The 21,422-nt window shown below is 32.9% G+C and overlaps 1 protein-coding gene across 1 annotated transcript; it reads left to right on the forward strand.

Annotated features, from left to right (window-relative positions):
* The first annotated feature begins 307 nt into the window (after positions 1 to 307).
* Positions 308 to 15,449, forward strand: LOC142332253 (uncharacterized). The gene is made up of 3 exons (XM_075378568.1): positions 308 to 773; positions 8,718 to 8,945; positions 10,951 to 15,449. The coding sequence occupies exons 1-3, from the start codon at positions 618 to 620 to the stop codon at positions 11,086 to 11,088; spliced, it is 522 nt and encodes a 173-aa protein (XP_075234683.1). The 5' UTR covers positions 308 to 617; the 3' UTR covers positions 11,089 to 15,449.
* Positions 15,450 to 21,422: the final 5,973 nt, after the last annotated feature.

Genomic DNA, 21,422 nt, shown 5'->3' on the forward strand with positions numbered 1-21,422 from the left:
ATCGCTTCAGCGATAGTAGATATCCTATTTCGCGGATAATAAAAAGGAACTTTTCCATCATTGTCTAGAAAGAATTTATCAGATCAACATCACAAAATTAATAAATAAAACAGAAGTTAAAATTCATATTACTACCTAAAAATAATAATTACATGAAAAAAATGTGATGCGAAAAAATGAATATAATAAAAAGATTAAATTTGATCGAGCAATTTATGAATCAACTGACAAAGAAATGAGTACTGATCGTTTAATAGCTTCGATTCGCTGCTCACTTCGTGTTTGTTCAATAATAGAACAGTTCTTGCTTTCAACACTTTTTGGGCTGAATTTATATGTGGCCAAAACATAGTTGGGATAAACGTGTACTTTGAATCTAAAAAACGTAAGGTACCGTTGGAAATGCGTTCGTTTGATTGGTTTTCAATTGAGTAACCGGGAAGTGCCTGTTATTCAGGTTTTATTAAGTTTGGTTTAATAACTATTTTCTTATGTTGAATTCCTTACCAGTAATAATAATATTTTTGTAATACAAAAAACGATATTTTGGATTTTACAACAAAAAAAAACAATACTTTTGCATTTCATTAATAAAACAGTAAATTATTGCAGGGAAAATGTCAAGAAATGTTGAAGTGAAAGCTAAAATTGACAACTTTAATGAATTTTTAGTAAAATGTGAAGAATTAAGTCAGTCTGTAGGTGAAATAATAAAGCAAGAAGATTATTTCTATAATTCATCAAATGGTCGATTGAAACTTAGAAACATTGAGGTTAGTTAAAATTAGTTTTATTGATAAAAAAAAGTATCAATATACTATTATTTTTAAATATCAACAGAATTAATGACTAATTTTCATATAATGTTATTGTTATAAATAAACAATATGTGAATGTTATTCATTTACATAATTTTTATAATAAAGGTAAAATCAGTCTTTACATAAAGGTGCTGACCTTTCTGGAGAGTTTTAGCATTTCTTGCCTCTTCTCTTTAAAAAATTTTGGACCGAGTCCTAAACTGGCTTTGCATTTTCACAAGCTTAAAATTCATATTTCATCATCAAAAAAAGGAGACAGTTATCTGGGCTATAGCTGCTAGATCTATAAATATTTCTGTCTAGTTAAATTCTTTGCCAAGAATCAACATGGTTTACAGACCCTTTGAGGATTACAGGAATAGTTCTGTAAAATTAAAATAAAACTGTTAGCCAGCAGAATATTGAAACACACCATATGAGAAGCTTGTTAGAAGTATATTGTACTATGACATTCTTTTCAATATGTCTTACACTATTATTTAACAGTATTAAATTAGGATTTGTTTGAACAACTCTGCATTTGGACCTTGATTTTCTTGACTCATCAGACGTAGATGAAATTCTGCAGATGGAATCTAAGATAATTTAATTTTAGAACAATTTTTATTTTATAACATTCCAAAATAATCTTAAAACATTTTTTTTTTGCCGAAAAAGAGACTAATGGACATTATAAGAAACCTTGTATAAAACATTCCCATTTCTGAAATAGCCAGTAAAATAACCCAACCAAAGAGGTAATAACCCAAAGACACTGTCGAAAAAATCATTAAATAGAATTACTTCACTTTCTGCTACAAATTCAAGGCATATGAGAATACCTAGCTTGAGTAAGAACCCGTGGCTTCATCTGATCACCAGGCCTATTAGTCAAAATATTTTTATAGCCCCCCTAAAGAACAAAAATCTGTTTTTACAGTACACATTCCTACAAAATGTGGGAGTTTGTCGACACAATATGTAGATGCTATGATAATATTCTTTAAAAAGGAACTTACAGAAAAACATAAACAATTCCTTAGGATATCTTCAGAAACCTCATAAATGTAATCTTCACTGCTACATATGAAAAAGGCAGGAGTTCTTAGATCTTATAATCGCAAAAAATGTAAGAAAATCTACTGTAATTCACCCACATACCTTCTCAAATTATGTACAATGTAAACTTTAAAAATCAGATCATATTATATAAACGACAATATTTCATCATCATAAAAAGATTATTAGGACAAATTGAATAGAATAAAAAACTCAGCTAATACTAATGCATTCGATAAGATTAATTCTTTCACATATTCAGTACAAAACTAATTTTGCTCACTTACATTTAATAATCACTCCAAAAAATTTGCCCGCGAATACCAATAAACTTAATACATCTTGTAAAGAATCACTAATAAAACAAATAGGATTTGTTTGACAAAGATTTAGAGTTAGTCAAACAAATCTGGTTTACCTTGGGTTCAAAAAAATTAATGTATATTGTTGATCATTTGAGGTCTTCGGGCTTGACTGTTAATTGTAATTAGTTCCACAGGTCAAACAAGGTGTAGCTTTTCACAATACATAGAACATATAAGAGCATCTTACAGCATCATGGAATTAATTTTTGCATACCACTTTATTGAAGCCAGTTACAGAAGTATAAATATCTATAGTGACATAAACATTTTACTAATAAATATCAAAAAATGAAAACTACATACACATATGTGAATGGAGTAAGAAACCTAAAAAATTTTCAACAAAATAGTTATGTTTTACTAACTTCTTTTAATGTCTGAATTTTTAGCTTTTAATTAATTTCCTTCTGGAATAATATGAAATGTATTTATAGTAATTTACTAAAATATATTAATAATAAAGCTTTTCACAACTTAATAAAATTCTAAACTTGTTATCATTATTAAATACTTACTATGCTTACATATATACCCATCTAAATTATGTCATATTTTGGAGCTCCCTCAAAAAATCAGAAAAACTTTTCACAGTACAGAAACGGGCTGTCAAATCATTGTTTGGTGCCCATAATGTTGAGTAGTGTAGACCAATATTTAGGAAATTAAAAATGTCAACTTATCCTTATATTTATGTTTATAAATCTTTAATAATAGTCATATTATACTGTGTTCAATGTAAGAGCTCTCCTTGCTGTTGTTACTGCAGCATGTGTGATTGTGTTAGTGCATTAATGTACTGGTGGGTGACTCAGTCTTTTAGTCCCCATCAGTATTTATATAATACTTTTATCATCTATCATGTTTTTTCAACAGTGATATCATTTTAAATATAGCTGCCATGTAAGTAATTCATAAATAACTTGAGTCAGTTGGTACCAAATGAACATCTAATGAAAACATAAACAAACATATAATTTGTAAGTGTGACTTTCGAGACGGTCATTATAATGATATATGGTTTGTTCACAACATGATAGTTGTTAAAGTGAATTGAGTGTATGTATATTTATTTATTTATAAACAACAGTGTATATTTTTACCAAACCAATCAGCTGAACTGCTTTCGTGTAACAATTGAAATTACAAGGAAGGACTTTGCTTCTATTGGCATTTTTATAAATGACAGAACCATTAATCAAAAATATCAAATTTATTTAAAAAGTAAAAATAAATGATTTTCTTAATAAAAATAAATAAATTTTCAAATAATTTCATTAATGCCTTCTGAATTGCGAATTATTTTATTATTTTTTTTAATATTTGGCATATTCTATTTACTTAAAATTATTTCACTTGTTTATATTTTAGATAATTTATGTGGGTTTAAATGCATCTATTTCTTTTATTTTTTGATTAATTAAATATTTTGCGATCCTCTGAGATCAAGATTTTACCATGATTTTCATTGATCTGTTGAGATGAATGCTGGGGCAGTTGCTTTTATCTTGTGGAGCAGCATATTTACCCATTCATGATACGATGTACTCGTAAATAAAGTATTATTTATATATTGGTCATAATAAAAGGTTTTTTAAAAGTAAATCTAGGTTTTGACTAGAAGGTATAAATATGTAGTTGATAAAAATAAAAAATTTTTAAAAATTTGTTAAAATGTCAGAAAGAAGGTTTGGACTGCAGGTGACCCAAGCAAGGTCAAAGTCTGTGCTCATCTGCATTGTAGTTCTAGTCTTATCAGATGATAATTTGTTCTGTGAGAAGAGGGTTTAGGTTATAGTTAGAATTAAGGTTATATTTTTGTGGAGAGGTTTGGAATAAATTACCAAGGTATGGCAATACTTAACACCATCTTGTAGGACACTTGACCAAATTTATGTTTAAAGAGAAATTTAGTCGCCTCAGAGAGAGAGAGACTACATCGTTTCATCTCTTAGTCATTGTACAGTTTATAATCACCTTACAAAAAGCGCTGCCAGTGATCTTCAATGGCTGACTACAAGTCTGACTTTGATGACTGTTAAAGTTATTTTACAGTTTATTCCCCTCTTCACTAAACTCTAAATTTAACTTTAACCCTAACCTCTCTGCACAGAACTTTAACCCCTCTCTAAAGAACAGATTAGCATCTGAACAGCTCACCATAAGCCACAAAACTGATTGCTTATTGACTAGATTACTGGTAACATGGTGCAGACTTTGATCTTGCACGGGCCACCTGCTTTCTGACATTTAAACGTTCTATTTCCCTGATTCTAAGCATATCTACTATGGTATATTGAAGAATGAAAGAAACATAAGGTGATTAAGAATTGCTCAGAATTAGGTGACTGCTGTTTGATTATTTGAAATAAAAAATATGTTATAGTTTTCATTGTGTTTTTAATTAATCTTCCCATGTTGATTGGTAACATTGTGTATAATGGGTGTTTTCCCACAGTAAATGTTTATAATAATGTTTTGTTTTACAATATAATTATAACTGCAAAATGTAAAACATTCGTATAAATGGCACTAATCAGAGTTGCTTTCACTGAAAGTAATGACATTCATTATATAGACATGCCTTTGGTAAACAGAGTAAAGGTGTTATTTATACATCTGGTGATAATGTGCTCCCACTACGGGGATGAAGGACACAAACGAGAGAAGTGTCCTAAGAAGTCAGAGTGTCACAATGTAATACAGTTCAATGACATCAGATGGTTAAAATTGGGCAATAAAATGCACATGGTGCTTAAATTGTACAAATTGAACTTGGCGAGATTGCCATATATAGCAGGTTGGATGTTGTCTTGTTGCAGAATCTGTATGTTGTGTCCAGTGAACTGCCAAGTTTTTCTTGTTGGAAAAAATTTTATTTTGGTACTGATAGCATGTCTATATACTATGCAGAAGGGAATTTGTGTCTACATTCGACAACTCTCTACAATTATCATGTTGTTGTCCATGTAGATGTTCAAAACTTGTATCTGTATGTTGCAAGTTTGTATTTTCAATATAGAGATCCTGCTGATCATCATCTTGAGGTTGGATAAAATCCTACGATTCTCTGGTATCAGTCAATCCTTATTAGTGCAGATGTGAACGGTGTCACTTTTGTGGCATATTGGCTTTACTGATGATGGCGGTGAATTAATTGAGGACTTTTTAGCCCAATATGGTCTGCAGGTAAATAATGTACCAGGTGAGTTGCCCACCTATGCAGGTAATGTAGATGGCCAACAGCTTTTTGGTGGAACGAACATCGATGTTACCATTGGTAGTTTATTCCTGCCATTGTTTATAACTGGAAGGTGGTTGATGATAGCTCAAGTGATCATCGATGGATTGTGTATGAGATTGCTGGTGGTTTGAGTCAGTGCTACCGATGTAACGTTCCGGTTCAGCAGTATCGTTTCCTGCACAGGCATGTGGACTGGAAAACGTTTGTTATTTTCTTTTAGCCAGAATTGATATTTTGGATCAGTGTCTGGTGTTCTGGACTTGGAAGACCTGGCAGAAGGTTTGTCGGTGTCTTTCATTGACACCTTCGAGTGTTTAGTTCTTCATAGTTCCAGTTGAGAGAGGCTCACTGTATGGTGGAGCAGGGTATTGACCGTTATAAAACAGGCTGTCTGTCGTTCACAGAGGGCATCTCAACGTGAGAGTTATCCGGAATGGTGAGCAATCCTTGTTGGCAAATATACAGATCTTAGATATTTTTACAAAGTTCGGACAGCGAAGAGAAATTCCTGGCATTACTTTGTGCATGAACAGGGGAACATGGATCTCTGGGGAATTGTGTACAGGGTCTTGGGACACAAACGACAAAAGGACGTTCTTCTGTTCACTCTCTTGACCCGGCTCGCTGTAATTTCAGATATGTCTGAAATTTTTCACAGACTACTTGACGATTTACTGCCTGATAATACTGAAGTTGATGAGACCACATACCATCAGCAGGTGAGGCATGAGGTTGCTTAGTTTTGTGGGGGTGTAGTCTTCTTGGAGATTACTGAGGTCGAGGTGCCTCAAGCTATCTGTAATGTAGGTAAAGGTAAGATTCCTGGCTTTGATGGGATAATGCTCCTTGTTCGCTCGGTAGGGGTAAATGTGAGAATTATCACTTGAGTTTTTAATAAATTCTTGTTTGTAGGATACTTCCCAGTGTGGTGGAAGAAGGGGATTGCAAAATTATTGTTTAAAAGTGGCGGCAAGGATCCCACTATTAGTTCGTCATATAGGCCCTTGATGTTAATGCCATTTATTGGTAAGATCTTTGAAAACGTTCTGAACCGTCATATAAGTGAAAGGTTGACCTCGTACGGGTTTCGTCCCAGAAATGGTACTGAGGATGCCATACTTCGTGTGAAGAGTGTAGTAACTTACAGTCAGAAGGAATATGTCCTGGAAATTTTCCTGGACATTTCTGGGGCATTTAATAACCTGTAGTGTGGCCTTCTGCTATATACCAATTACAGAAGAGAGATTGCACTGTGAGTGAGTTGCAGGTTATGCAAATTTACTTCAGTCGTCGTGATGTGGTGCTCCACGAGGTCAGCCATGAAATGGGGAAGACGCTGTCCAAGGGTTGTTCACAGGACAGTGTGTTGGGTCCCTCATTGTGGTTGGTGGAGATTGATTCACTTCTGCGGCTGAGGTTGCCCAGCGGATGCCACATGGTGGCTTATGCTGACAATGGGTTCCTGGTGGTCAAAGAAGGGTTGAATCCAAGCCACTCAAGCATGCAGAATACTCGAGCTATGGGATTATCAACATAAGATGATGTTTAGCCCGGAGAAGAGCATAATGATGCTCCTCAAGGGTCGTTTGGCTGTGAGGCGGCGAGTCCACATATCTGTGTCAGGGCAATGTATTAGATATGTTCAGGTTCAAAAGTACCTTGGGGTGTTTCTTGATGAGAAATTGCAAGTTAAGAAACACCTTTAATATGTCATGGGGAAGGCCTATAATGCCTTCTTTGGAATTCGACAGCTGGTCAATCCTGATTGGGTTCTTTATTTTAAGACTATGAGTATCTTGTATAAGATCATCTGCGAGACAATTATGCTATATGCAGTGCCTGTTTGGGTGGATAGTTTAAAATTTAAAAGCTATTGGAATATTTTATTACGGGCTCAACACCTGCCTTATATTGCTAATGGTAACGGATGGTTACCATACAGTTTCATGGGAGGTGATCTTGGTGATTGCTGGCATGAAACTGATAGACTTGATTACATCTGAGAGGGAACAGCATTATGTTACTAAGAAGTCAGGTGAATTGACTTTGGATAAAATAAAGGAGATAGAACAGCATGGTGTTGCCCTGTGGCAGGCCAGATGGGATGAGACAGAGTGTGAGCGTTTTACGTATGATCTTTTTTCTAATGTTGTTTTGCAGGACACCTCTTGGGTACACCCGAACAAGTATGTGACACAATTTTTTTCAAGTCATGGCACTTTTCAGGTCAGACTACAGAAATTTGGCCTGGCAGACTCTGGTGTCTGCAATGCAGATTTTGGACGATGCTTATCATGTGATATATGATCTAATGCGCACAGAGATTTGTCGGCTTGATATTATCAGGTCAACACTTGATCTCTAATTGGAAAAGCTGGGCCGAATAGGTGATTTTTGAAAGTTTTATTGCATATTTGGCGAAAGAAAGGATCACAGAAGGGGTGTGATGTTCGCTTGGACTTTCCTTCTTTGTGTTTATGTTTGGTTTTATTTTTATTTTGTTGCTGTTTTTGTTTCTGTTTGGTTATAGATTTTTTTTGGTTTTTTGTTAGTTATGTTTTATGTTACATTATTTATTGTTATCTTTTGTTAGTGTTTCTGTGTTGTTTTATGATTTGTTGCGTGTCAAACTCATTTTTACCTTTCGGTAGGTAGAATTTAGTTCCTTCATTCTTAGAAAGTCATTCAGTCTTGTTTGTGACTTGGCTAGATGTATTTTGTTTGGAGTTTATGTTAGTAATACATCGATGGTCGCTTGTGGCATTCACATCGGTGGCATCCTGGCTGAGGCTTGACTGAAAGATGTCATTGTCGAGGTACTGAAGATGACCTTGGTAAAGCCCATAAGGCCTAGGTATGAAGGGGTGGGGTGGCAACCAAAACAGTCACATGGAGGGTGTCTTCCTATGGGGTCAGTGCTAAGTTAGCTACATTTCAATAAGTAAGGCATAATGATACTCTAGTGTACTTTTGACTCAATGAAGTAGGCAATAGGTAACTGCTTGATTCCTCTCTTTCTCTGGTAATACTGTTATAGGATGCTTACTATTTTTAAGGATGGCTGTCATTTCTGGGAGTAATTTGTAACTTTATATCAGGTCACAGTTAGGATGTTACTTTTTACATGTACACAATATTTTATCTTGTTTCGGTAGTATTGTTTTTTCACTAGTGTACCTGCGTACTAGTGATTCATTTATTTTTTAACTTGCTATTATTTTTCGTTATCTTTTTTTTTGTTTTATGAAATAGGGTAGGAAGTCAGAATTAATATCATATGTAAGACCGGATGATGATAAACCGAAATTAAGTGAATACGATAAATGTGATGTTCATAACAGCGATGAACTCAATAAAGTTCTTTCAAGAGCTCTTGGTGTGTGTGGTGTTGTAAAGAAAACTAGACATCTTTTTCTAATCGGCCAAACAAGAATACATGTTGATCAAGTGACTGGATTGGGTTCATTTATGGAATTGGAGGTAATTTCATGTTTATAGCCATAAAATAAGGATCGGTCGGTCAGTAAAACTTAATAGAATTAGTCGGTCAGATTCAAAAATTTTTGAAAATTTTTTTGTGATTTGCTAACATTTATTTTGTATCTTTTTTTTTTTAAGGTGAAAATGGTATCAACTGAGAGTTTTTGATGATGATTTTTGTTTTGTCTATGAAATGTTGGGTATTTTGTTTAAAAGAAAAGAACAGAAAAGATATTTTATAATTTGGAGAAATGGTGGTTAATCAAGATTAAGAAGATAACGATAAAATAAGAATAAAGAAAAAGATAATTAATTGAAGTCAGTAGCTTGTATGCTGGTTTCACATTTCAAATTTTGTTATGCAATTTAAATTAATGTTAAACCTGAGTAAATAATAGGGAATATCGCATTAATACATTAACTATTACAGCGCATAATAAACAGGACAATTTAATTTACTTCAGAGATACATGTATAACGATAAAAATAAATTTGTGCGATTGATGTGGACAGTAATGTAAGAGTCAGTCAAATATAAACTGGACTTTTGTATTTAATCTATTAGTATAGAATAAAAACACAAAACATATTTATTGCTTTTCTAAGAAGTCTCCCTGAAATTCTATGCAGCTTCCTAACATGTGAGAAGCTTGCTTCTGTATACAAAATTTGAGGATATGTTACAATCCAATTGAGCACAAACTCTGCTACTTTGTTGTTTCTCTGGACTGGATGTCCTCCCAGTCCCTCTTTCAACAGCTGAAACTAAAAGTAATTGCAGAGGGAAGAGGGATAGATTTGAACCAAAAAGGACTTGTTCTAAGGTTTCTCAGTAAATTTTGTACAATTTTTCTTGCAGCTGTGTGAAGCCTGGTGTGAAGGAGAATCACATCTGTAATCAGCTGATTGCACCTTTTGTTCCTGTAGGCAGCTTTCACTTTGTCCAAGAGCTGGCAGTAGTATGCAGTATTCACAATACAACGTTTGTGGAGAAAAATGAGCAATATACTATTGCAGTCCCAAAAGACAGTTCTGAGGACTTTTCCAGCTGATATATGTGTTTTCAGCTTTACATGGCAAGGCTTTCCTCTCATACTCCTAGCTAATTTCAACCCAGAATGATAGTTATGGACCTAGAAAATAAAAGTAATTAAAGAATATAAAGACAAAATATATCCCTACAGAAATGCAACAATGACTTTGTAGACATGTCTTGTTGAAACTCAAAAATAAATCTGTAAATTTTAAGTGGAGAATGTTTATAAATAAAACTGTAAATAGACAAGTGGTTGGCAAAATAAAGATACATATCATATAACAGTTTAAAGGTCTTCTCACCTACAAAAGGGACAGGTCAAGGCTTGCATATAACTGTCTGTTCGGTAGGTGTATGAAAGTGTGTTTAAATTGCTTTGAGACAGCCGTAATGTTATATACAAACACTAATGAATACACAGAAGTGGGACATGATTTTTTAATTTTTTTATAGAAAATTTGGACAAATTAGTCAGTGGTTGCTAAAAATGATAATAAAAGATATGCAACAAACAAAATCCCATTGTAATTTGTTCTCATACAGTAATATTATTATTGTTCTCATATGAATCTCCAGAAGTCTCCAGATATCCCATGCAGCTTTCTGGATTTAGGGTGCATGAGCAGCTGCGTCCTTGTTTGTGATGTGTAAGCAAGTCTTATACAGACTCAGGGTGACCATACCCGAGATGTGTGTTAATTGAAAACAGTGTTCACTAAAGAACACTGGTATTCACAATCTAGTATTCAAATCCGAATAAAGCAACTACTTCTATTAGGATTCAAACCCGAGAACTCGTAACTTTGAAATCAGGTTTTACTACTAGAGCAACTCGGCAGGTTGATAATGTCCCTGTGTGTTACTTTCTCTTTAAATGTTATATGCATACACACTTACAACCTGATTGATGCACATAAAACTAATTTAGTACCTAACATAAATTATTAATCTATTTCTTTAATGTTGCAGGTTGTTTTATCAAAAACTCAAACAATTGAAGATGGCCAAAAAATAGCAAATGAATTAATGGAAAAACTTAGTGTAAATAGCGGACAACTTATATCTGTGGCTTACGTTGATTTGCTTAAAACAAAATTTGATTCCTAAATTAGAGGTTAATCATAAAATCAAATTTATGGCTTCTAAGAAACACATGTTAAATTAGAAATGCTAGTTTTGAAAATTAAGTTTTGAAAGTTTAAACAAAACACTCTGAAAACATTCCATGATGTTAATCATTTTTTGGTTACCTTTAATATTTTTAAGATTAACCCACTTTTCAATAATATAAAAATACTCTTTAAACATCATAAAACTTAAATTAAAGCAACAAAGTAAATAATTATTTAGTGCTGCTTTCTTTTTGGCAAAAAACTCATATCTAAGTGCCCACAGAAGAAGCTGTTACATTTTAAGTTATGTTATTTATTTTTTTAATGTTTGTATTGGAAAATTTAATAAACTGCAAAACGTTTTAATAAAGAAAAATAAAACTTAACTAAAACCGAAAGCATTCATTACTTGTCTGATATCAGTCCCCTATATAATTTCTTGCATCTAAGTAATCAAAACATTTATTGTAACCACCATAATAACAAAATATAAATAAATCAGACATTTTTTCCAAAAAAATGTTTAGTAATGAATCGGCATCAAAATAATCCATTCTGGAATTTTTCTATTAATTGACCCCCCTCCTATGAAATCTTTATTCTTCAGGTCATAACAAGTTTAATTTTGAAAAAGGAGTAATCTTACCTGTCAATGAGAGTGGCAATAATTGCTAATATCGTATAAAGTTTGATCAGATGATTTGATGTTGAGAATAAGCAACACCCGACCTGGCATTTGTTGTGCTTGGTTATGTTTGTGTTAAAAATTCATCATATATGCGGTTCAGGTGCCTTACCTTAGTGACACTGTTATTACCCAGCCTCATCAAGTGTTCTTTGCAGGATGTATGTGGGACTAGTGAACCAGACCTGGGCGCTTCTTTGGGAGCCTTCAGGCCTTCACACTCCTGTTGTGGTTGCCAGCCCCAACAGGTTGTACCAGAGTTGGTTTCAACATAAATAGCCTTGGATGAACAAGGTTAGTCTGCATCGACTGTCCAACGTGCTCTTTCTTCTGCACCTTCTAACTCTGTCACTTCTTCTCATTCTGCCCCTCGGCAGCATATATGCCCATGTTGCCAGCGGTCATTCCCTGCAGCCACTGGCCTGGGGGTACATAAATGCTGTCTGTGCCCATCTTGTCCAGCATGATACTGAGATTGACATTCCATCTGTTAAAGTAAGATGGTTACTAGAGGAATTGCAACTTATGGAAAACAAGAGGTGATGTCAGGTTTATGAACCAGCATCTGCTGGGGCTTGTTCCTGGATGTACCCTGGAATCTGTTAAAAGGGGTATGTAGAAGGCTAGATTATTGCCAATTTGTACAGGCAGCAATCCCTAACCTGAATGTGTCGCTTGGCAGCTTTGCTGATTCTGATGTATCTGATAGTCCCCCAGGCTCTCCAACATCAGCTGCAGTGAGTTCTGTTCCATCCTGCACTTCTGCTGGTGGTGCCTCTCCTTATATTCGGATTCCCGTCTCTACACCTGCTCTTCAGTCAAATGGAATTACTACACCTGCTCTTCAACTGACTGAACACACAATAGCTAGTCTCTCTGCATGCCTTCAGACCTTCTTGTCCTTTTTTGTTTTCTTCTACTGAATGGCAGTCGCTCCATGAGTCTTATTTCGGCTGCCATTTGCTTCCTTTTTTCCATTGTTTCTAATATTTGTAGATGGTAGTCCCAAGAATTTGTATGAGTAGTCATAGCCCATTCTGTTTTGGTTGTTGCTCAGACTCACCAGTCCTAATGTCAGTGGTAGACTGGTTTTCCACTGGCTTTCCTGACCCAGTTTCTTCTATTTGCCCTGCAAGACCAAGGCCTCCACATAACCTGACTCAACAGCAGGATAGGCGATGGGAGTACACCGACACGCAGTGACTGTTCAGGTCAAATATGTTGAGATGTGCTTGGAGTATTCTTGCTAGGACTTCCCATTTGGCCAATGTTCCAGTTCACTCATCGATGAGATGTTCTTCCTAGCTTCTTCCACTCCAAGTGGAAGTGTTCTTCCACTTCTTCCTAGCCCCTGCATAGGAAGTGCCGTTTCCTGGTGCATCCTTTTCTCACGTCAAGTTAAGTGTGTGGGGCCTTGTCGTGTGTGAGGAGGTTGTGGCTGAGTGTGTTTTGCTTAGCTTGGCTCCTGGCCCTGACAGTGTGACCTCATTCCTTTGGTGAGTTACCCCTACATTTTTGAGTACCTCGCTCTTTAAACTCATTCTTTTACTTGGTAGCTTCCCAGTGTCTATGCTGGGTAGCAAAACTGTTTTCGTCCACTAGAAAGGGGGTGTTGGTCAGCCATCAGACTCCATCTGATCTCCATCTCTACTGTGATAGTCAGGCACCTTAATAAAATGCTTTATTAAAACTTAACTACCGAGTTAGCCGTGAACATCATTTCAACACAGAAGAGGGTCTCTGTAAACCTGACATTGTGGCATCTAAGGGCAGGTCGGCTACTATCATGATGTCCAGATTGTCTCTGGAGCCAGATCGACTGAAAGGAGCCATGCAGATAAGAGAAATTACTACACCAATAACTCGTCTTTGATCAATGCAATTAAACTAATGTGCAGAGTGGCATCTTTTACCATAACAACTGTGATTGTCTCCTGGAGGAAACCTGGCATTTGTGTCCAACCTTGCTACAGTGGGCTTAACAACATCTTTACCTGACTCACTATGAGAGTGCTTCAGAGGTCTTCCTCAAACTTTAACAATCGGCAGACATTGACATATAGGAGACAGAATTCTCGATCAGATCCCTGGAGCAGGACTGGTTGATGCATGTGAGAGGGATCTTTCTCTTTGGGTTTATACATCATCCCGTTCTATCCATCTGTCTTCTATGTTCTTTGATTTAATTTTCAGATTTACTTTATCTTCTTTGCTACCCTGCTTTTGTCTCTGTGAGGGACTCAGGGTCATCGATCCTGGTACTCCCCTCCTCTTGTCTTAGATTCTTACTTGTGGTGCAAAATGAAAAATAATATCTCTGACTTTTACAATTTTTCTATGGTTTGTGTATGTCATCAGATATTCAATCGCATCGGTATTGTCACAGCATTAATCACAGAGTTGATGGCAAATCCATTACCATACTTGTTAATTAACTATGAAATTACAACTCTTATGGACAGTATGTAATTTACTTACTGAATAAAGTAGGCCTTATAAATTTGTTGTTTTTGTTAAACAATTGGAAAATCTTGTTATTTTATAGAGTAAATATAAAACATTCATTACTTGCCTAATATTGGTCTCCTAAATAATTTCATGCATCTGAGTAATTCAAACTTTTTTTGTAACCGTTGTAATAATGAAATATAAATAAATCAATCAATTTTTAACCATCGTAGCTTGTGTAGGAGAAGATTTTATGGTGGGACAATTAATGGAAAATTTTCTTAATTTTTTACAAAAATAAAAACTAAAAAAATTCATATTTTTGTTACATTTTTCTTATTGCTACTTACACTATTTTTATTATACATAATTTTAAGAACAGCTTACCAAAATTTCATTTAACTTCCTCAACTGTTTTCAGCTACTCTGCCATCTACAGGAGAAATTTATAATTAAAAAATTAATTACATAACTGATCGTCATTTTGTAATGTTAAAATCATAAGTTATAGTAACTACATTTGTTTTATAAGAGTATCACAAATCACAATTGTTTAATTTTATTATGTGAATTTTACATTTTTATATATTTTAATTATAAATTCCTCCTGAAGATGGCAGAATTGTCAAAAGTGCTTAAGGAAGTCAAACAGAATTTTGGTAAGCTGCTGTTAAAATTATGAATAATAGTTATTTTACCAACAGTGTAATGTTCAAAAAACTTAACTTTATTTTTAGTTTGACTACTACTTTGATTATGAATTTCATTTTTTTATTTATTACTATTTTATTACTTTTTAGAATAATTTTGTATAATAGTAAAAAGATAATTTGGTACAGATTTGTAACAACATGTATGACAAATTTTGCAAAATTTGTAAATTTACAAAATACACACACACTAACCTATAAATAAAAATATTTTTAACATCAACTGCTATTGAAAAAAACTATTATTACTGAAAAAAAAATCAAATATTATTGAAAAAAATAATAATAATTTCAAAACTAAAACATTCTGATAGACAGTAATAGTTTAGTTAATAATTATGAGAATAATGTAACATTTTGTAAGAAATTAATACCTTCATTATTAAAATGAGCAAATGATTTAAAAATAAAAACTGTGTCAAATTACTATTTATGGTTTTTCCTCACTGTCTCTTGTCTCTGAAACTGGTTATGTATCATTTACATCATCAGTTATGTGTAGAGAATCATAAGTTGAATCATTTCTGGTACAGCTCTGCTACAGAGTTCAATCCCCTTTCTTCTGAATGCTAATACTTGGGTTTGTGTAAAATTTTTTATTCTAATTTTGTTCCGGTGTTTTTCTATTTTTATGTGTTTCAGTCAATAGCCATGTTTCTGTAAGTATTTATATGCTCGTGATCATCTTAATATTTGTACCAAATGACAAACAGATAAGCACACTGAATTGCATTTGAATTATTATACTTTAAGCCAATCAATTTTTCATCTTCATTGATATTTTTTATTAAATGCTCTGACAGATTCTTTAAATAAATGAAATCATTAAACTTATGTTTACATTTGTGATTTGACGGCTTTTTGTTACCTCTTTTAATCTACCTCTTTTTTTTCATGGAGTCTACTTACACAAAAGAGTGGCTGCATTCAAAAATTTTTGCTTTATAATTTTAATAGTTAACGCCTGGATTGTGCATTTAAAAACAGAATATATTTAAATTTTCTGTTCTGGCCTCCATAGATGTCAGAAAATAAAGTTATATGTGTTTTTTTCAGATAGCTTCTCTGTGTACTTAGATTGTAATTTTGTAACTGCTTCTATGACCATAATCTTGGTCCTGAAAAGCCACGATCGTGATCTTGAGTTTCGTAGGCAATTGATTTAAAAGTATCTTATTTCCTTGTCGCTGATATGTCAGTACTTGGAATCTCTAGCATACCTAGTACCTGTTAAAAGAGAGAAATGTAAATGAATTGTCTCTGTTTAATGCTTCTTTTTTTTTATTCAAGCTACTCAATTCATTTGAATAATCCTGTAAAGGATCAATCCTTTTTAAGATGAAAACTAAAAAAACATAATCGTTTCAAAAATTATTCTGATAAGTATTATCCTGGCTATTGATAATTGTTTTATCATAGTACTGCCTTTGAATTGACATGCAAACATGATGGCTTTCTACAAAAGAAAAGGATTCTTCTATATCTTCTCTTTTCTTTCTCAATCATGTTCTATGCAAATTTTCTTTTTTATGTAAAATAATTACAAAATTAATCATCAAAATTATAATTTTGATGAAAAATTGTCTTTTTTATCTGTATTTGAAATGTAGTGATTATTGCTTGGTTGGAAATACACTGAGTATTTCAGAGTAATAAAAATAATTATCACTAATTTTGGAAAAAATTAGTGATAATTTATTATTTAAGAATCTTATTATTTAATAACCGACTGTCAGTTTTTACTGCTTCACTATGAATACAAATCTTTCAAATCAAATTGTTGTGGCAGTCGATTGAAGAGCTGGTTTTTACTTTGTTATGCAACTTAAGCAGAGCTTTTGACTCAATCGATCAGTCAATACACTTATGTAAATGTTAAACGTGTGGTATAATATTATAGCTTATAATCGGTTCAGTTTTTAATAAATTGGTTGCATATAATATGTTGAATTACAAATAGTGTTTTAAAGATTTGTTGTGATTTCTTTTTTGGTAAATCTTTTGTACCGCAAGTTTTTTTTTTTGAAATCCTTGTTCTTCCTTCTCTTTACAAATGGCTGAGCAAATTTTCTTGACCTCCCATAGAGATATTTAATGATCATATTTTTCATGATGAGATGAATTTACAATGAAGGAACTTATCTTCAGACAAATCTAACTTTTCTGTAATTATTGTAAATGATATCACCCTTTGGTTCCAGTCCAATCCCGGTCGAGCGCGACATTTCATATGCTACAAAATTTCCATTTCATATTTCCTCATGTAAGCTTCAAGCTTATAAAATTGAAAATGTTAACTTATCTTTGTATTTATATCTATGAATGTACAAACTTTGCCGAAAAAGAATAGTCAATTACTTTTAAAAAAATAACAGTAGCCACCTCTATCAAACAGACAACTCGACTGTTTTCATACAATTACACTCCACTTTGGTTTATGAGGAAAGACCTTATTACACATCAGTTACCATTTTTAATAAATTACTTAACCGTTTAAAATATATTCCCACGATCGGTTTAAAATGCAATTAAAAATTTTGTTTACATTAACAATTTTATTACTCTTCTTAGATTTAATAGTAAAATAAAAACCTGTATCTCATTCGATATGTGTATATTTAAATAAGTTGTATTAATACTTTCTAATTGTGAACTATGTTATAGCTAATATTTATATAATATTTTCATTATTTACCTTAGTATTATTTCATGTGTTTGTGTTTTAAATAAGTAATGTGAATTTTTCACATACAACACTATTTCATTTGTGTTTTTCATGATCTCTGGAACCGAGAAATAAGAGATCTACTGATAAATTTGATTTTAGTTTTTTTCAGTTCATCAAATTTTTGTTCATTCTTGAGACCTTAGAATTTTTTCTTAAATTGTACTTCAAAAAGTGCAATACTGTTTTCTAATCCCCTTTTGCCTTATTTAACAGTAAAAATGGTTTCGTTTACGTTTAATATATTATTTATTGAAATTTAAAAACCGTCGACTTCAGCAATGATTGTCCAGCTACAGAAAATATTTTGGAGGAGGTTAAATAATTTCTGAAACATAATAAAACCGTGATATTATTGAACTATTTATAGATTTTTTTTATTAAATTTATTGTACTATTTGAATATCGAAAAAGCTAGAAACTGAAATCAAAGATTATGTTTTAAATATTAATTTCTAAAAGGTGGTGCCAAGTGTCAAAATAGCACCACTTGTAATTTGCGTTGTTTGCTGGGCCATGAGAGAACACCCATTTCTTCTTTCATATTAGTTCTCTTATATAAAACGGCTAAGTTTGAAATTCAGAAGTTGGAGTTGTTTTGACTGGATTACATAAACTGTTTTATAACTATTTCCAGGTGGTAATTGGTCTTTTAGCGGAAGTTGAAGCCAAGGATTTTCATTTAATTTAATTCTAAATACTTACCAGATTGATTTCCTAATAAGAAATACACCAAATGAAAGTAAAATTAAGTTGTGCTTGGCTGAACTTAACAGAATAAAGAACACTGAGATTGGATGTGATGAATTCCAAGCGAGATCTTTTTGTAGGTTAATTTTACACTTCTAATGACTCGTCAGTTTGATTCAGGTCTGCACATCCACTATTTACACTGCTTGTAGGTTATCGTGCAGCATCCATGCAAAAAAAATGAATATGTCCACTGTCTTTTTCAACATTACCTGAGCGTTTGACATTGTGCTTCTTGGTCTCTAAATTTTTTCCTTCCGTATATTAATTTGCAATAATTATTCTTTCATAAATGTTACTTCAATGTACATTAAAGAAACATTTTGTATTTTTATTTTTGCAGATGGATTTTAGCTGCACCTCTTTGATATCTATGTATATGATATCGAATATATATGATATCAAATGTATATGATATCTATGTATATATATCTTATTCATATATGACATACAATCCTCTCCAGATACGTTCGTATGCTTATTATGCGGTGATTCTTTCAATTTCTATAGCCTCGCACACTTCAGTAGTACATCTTGCTAGAAATGTGGCACATTGAAAGTCAAACCGATGAAAGCAAAAAAGTTGATTGAAAAAAAATGCGTCTAATAATTATTTTATGTATTAATCCTCTATTGAAATACGATTATGCATTTTACTTATTGTATTTTGACAAGTGACTGTTTTATCGTACACAAGTTAACAGGAAACATAAAGACTGCAGAACGCTGTACAATTGATATTTTATAGGTATACTAACCGACACAGTACTTCCAATATTAAAAATAATTTTGGCTTTTGTTGAAAAAAGTAGCTGTGTGTATATAATTTTTTAATCGTTATAGATAATTTAATATAAGAGATTTATAAATAATTTCAATTAACCTTTTAAGTATTTTATATTTTAAGTTTACTTTTAGTAACCGATTAACTTATTGTAAAATATTTTATAAGTAATAATTTACGATACTGGATTCAATGATAAAACACAAATATAAAGAGTGACAGAGAAACGTAAATGTTTCATTGAATAAACGAAATTCAAATATTTAGATACGCTTCCTTCTGCAGTTACCAAAATTACAGGAGTTTAACTACTTGTCTGCCATGGGATACCGTTTCGAGTCCCACCTAGTTAATAATGTGCCGCATGAAAAAACGAATTATTCCTGACCGGCCGCTATACATTTTCAACAAATACTAACTTAATATTTTACAAAGTCATTTTTACCATTTTAAGAAGGTAATATAATTCATATTTACGATCCTATCAAAATGTTGTTTTTGTCCTTTGTTTTACTTTGTTTCAATGTTAATTTGCTGTTATTGTTCCGTGTAATATTTTTATGTTTCGTGTTGAACTCGTACCATCTACAAGTAGGTAGTTCAGTTCCTTTGTTTAGTTAACTCCTTTCAGTCTTACTTAAGACTCTGTAAGATGTGTTTTGTTTTGAGTTCATTAAATAGTAGTACACTTAGGTGTACTACTATTACTTAGATCTACTAAGATCTAAGTTTCACTTCCATATAAAGCTATGCTCCAAACATATACTTTCAAAAATCTTTTCTTAACGTTTAAATTAATTTTTAATGTAAACAATATATATTGCTTACCGAAGGCTCGTTTCGCCTGTGCTATTCGGCATTTTACATCGCTCCTGCTTCGTCCATCTTTAGTAATTCTACTTCCCAAATAACAAACTTCTTCTACCTCCATAATCTTTTCTCTTCCTATTTTCACATTCAGTGGTCCATCTTCGTTATTTCTACTACATTTCATTACTTTCTTTTTGTTCTTGTTTACTTTCATGCGGTAGATCTTGCATAGAACTTCTTCCATGCCGTTCATTGTTTCTTCTAAATCCTTTTTACTCTCAGCTAGAGTTACTATATCATCAGCAAATCGTATCATCTTTATCTTTTCACCTTGTACTCAAATTAAGTATAAATCTATAAATAAAATCACAGAGTTAATTTTTATCAAATGCGGTCGGGAAACAGTAGTGCCTAATTTGATGGATGTTTAACTGAAAGGAATTTGGTGTTCATGGGCAATAAAGGCTTCTTCTTAAATTACTATGTACGTACTTTTGTGCGAGGGTTATTTAATAATTAAAGAAACAGATGGCAAAAAGCGAAAGAATTTCTTTATTTTTTGAACATCGGTTTTTGTTACCGATAATTTATGTCGTGTTAAGATTCCTCTAAACATTAGAAGTTAAAATAATTTCGTTTAGTTTTAGTAATATCAGGACTGCATAAATATTTTGAGATCGACATTTTTCGTTTCGACTTTGTAAGTGTTCGGCACGCAGTTTTTAAGGGATTAATAAAAATATTCCTTTCCGCCATTCACTGGCGTATACAGAAGAAACGCTCCTTGTTTATATATTTATGCGATAATGGATTCCAAAAACCAAAACCAAATGTTGTGCGATTTTTATGACGTCGCTGAATTTTTCTAGCACTTAAATTCGATTTGAAATTTAAAATTAAAATTGTTATCTTTTTCGTTTTACTTGGGAATGGTCGAACTGTTTGTTGTTCGATCACCTATTCTCGCTTGCCAAAAATTCCAGGAATCGGCGAGTTTATTCCTTCAAGAATCTAGTTGGTGGCATTTCAATTACCAGAGGAAAGACAATTTTTCGTTGTAGCATATATTTAAACCGGTCGACACGATATCGTCGATCGTATTTTCCGCTTTTCCATCTGATTAAAATCGCTTTAACCTCTTAAGAGATAATGAGCGCCTTTTTCTTGTCTTCGGTCATTTGACTGGTTTGATGCAGCTCTCCAAGATTCCCTATCTAGTGCTAGTCGTTTCATTTCGGTATACTCCCTACATCCTACATCCCTAACAATTTGTTTTACATATTCCAAATGTTGCCTGCCTGCACAATGTTTCCTTCTACCTGTCCTTCCAATATTAAAGCGACTATTCCAGGATGCCTTAATATGTGGTCTATAAGTCTGTCTCTTCTTTTAACTATATGATCGCCTATCGCCCTGT

Source organism: Lycorma delicatula, chromosome 11 (assembly GCF_047948215.1).
Source record: "Lycorma delicatula isolate Av1 chromosome 11, ASM4794821v1, whole genome shotgun sequence".
In the NCBI taxonomy this organism is placed as follows: Eukaryota; Metazoa; Arthropoda; class Insecta; order Hemiptera; family Fulgoridae; genus Lycorma; species Lycorma delicatula.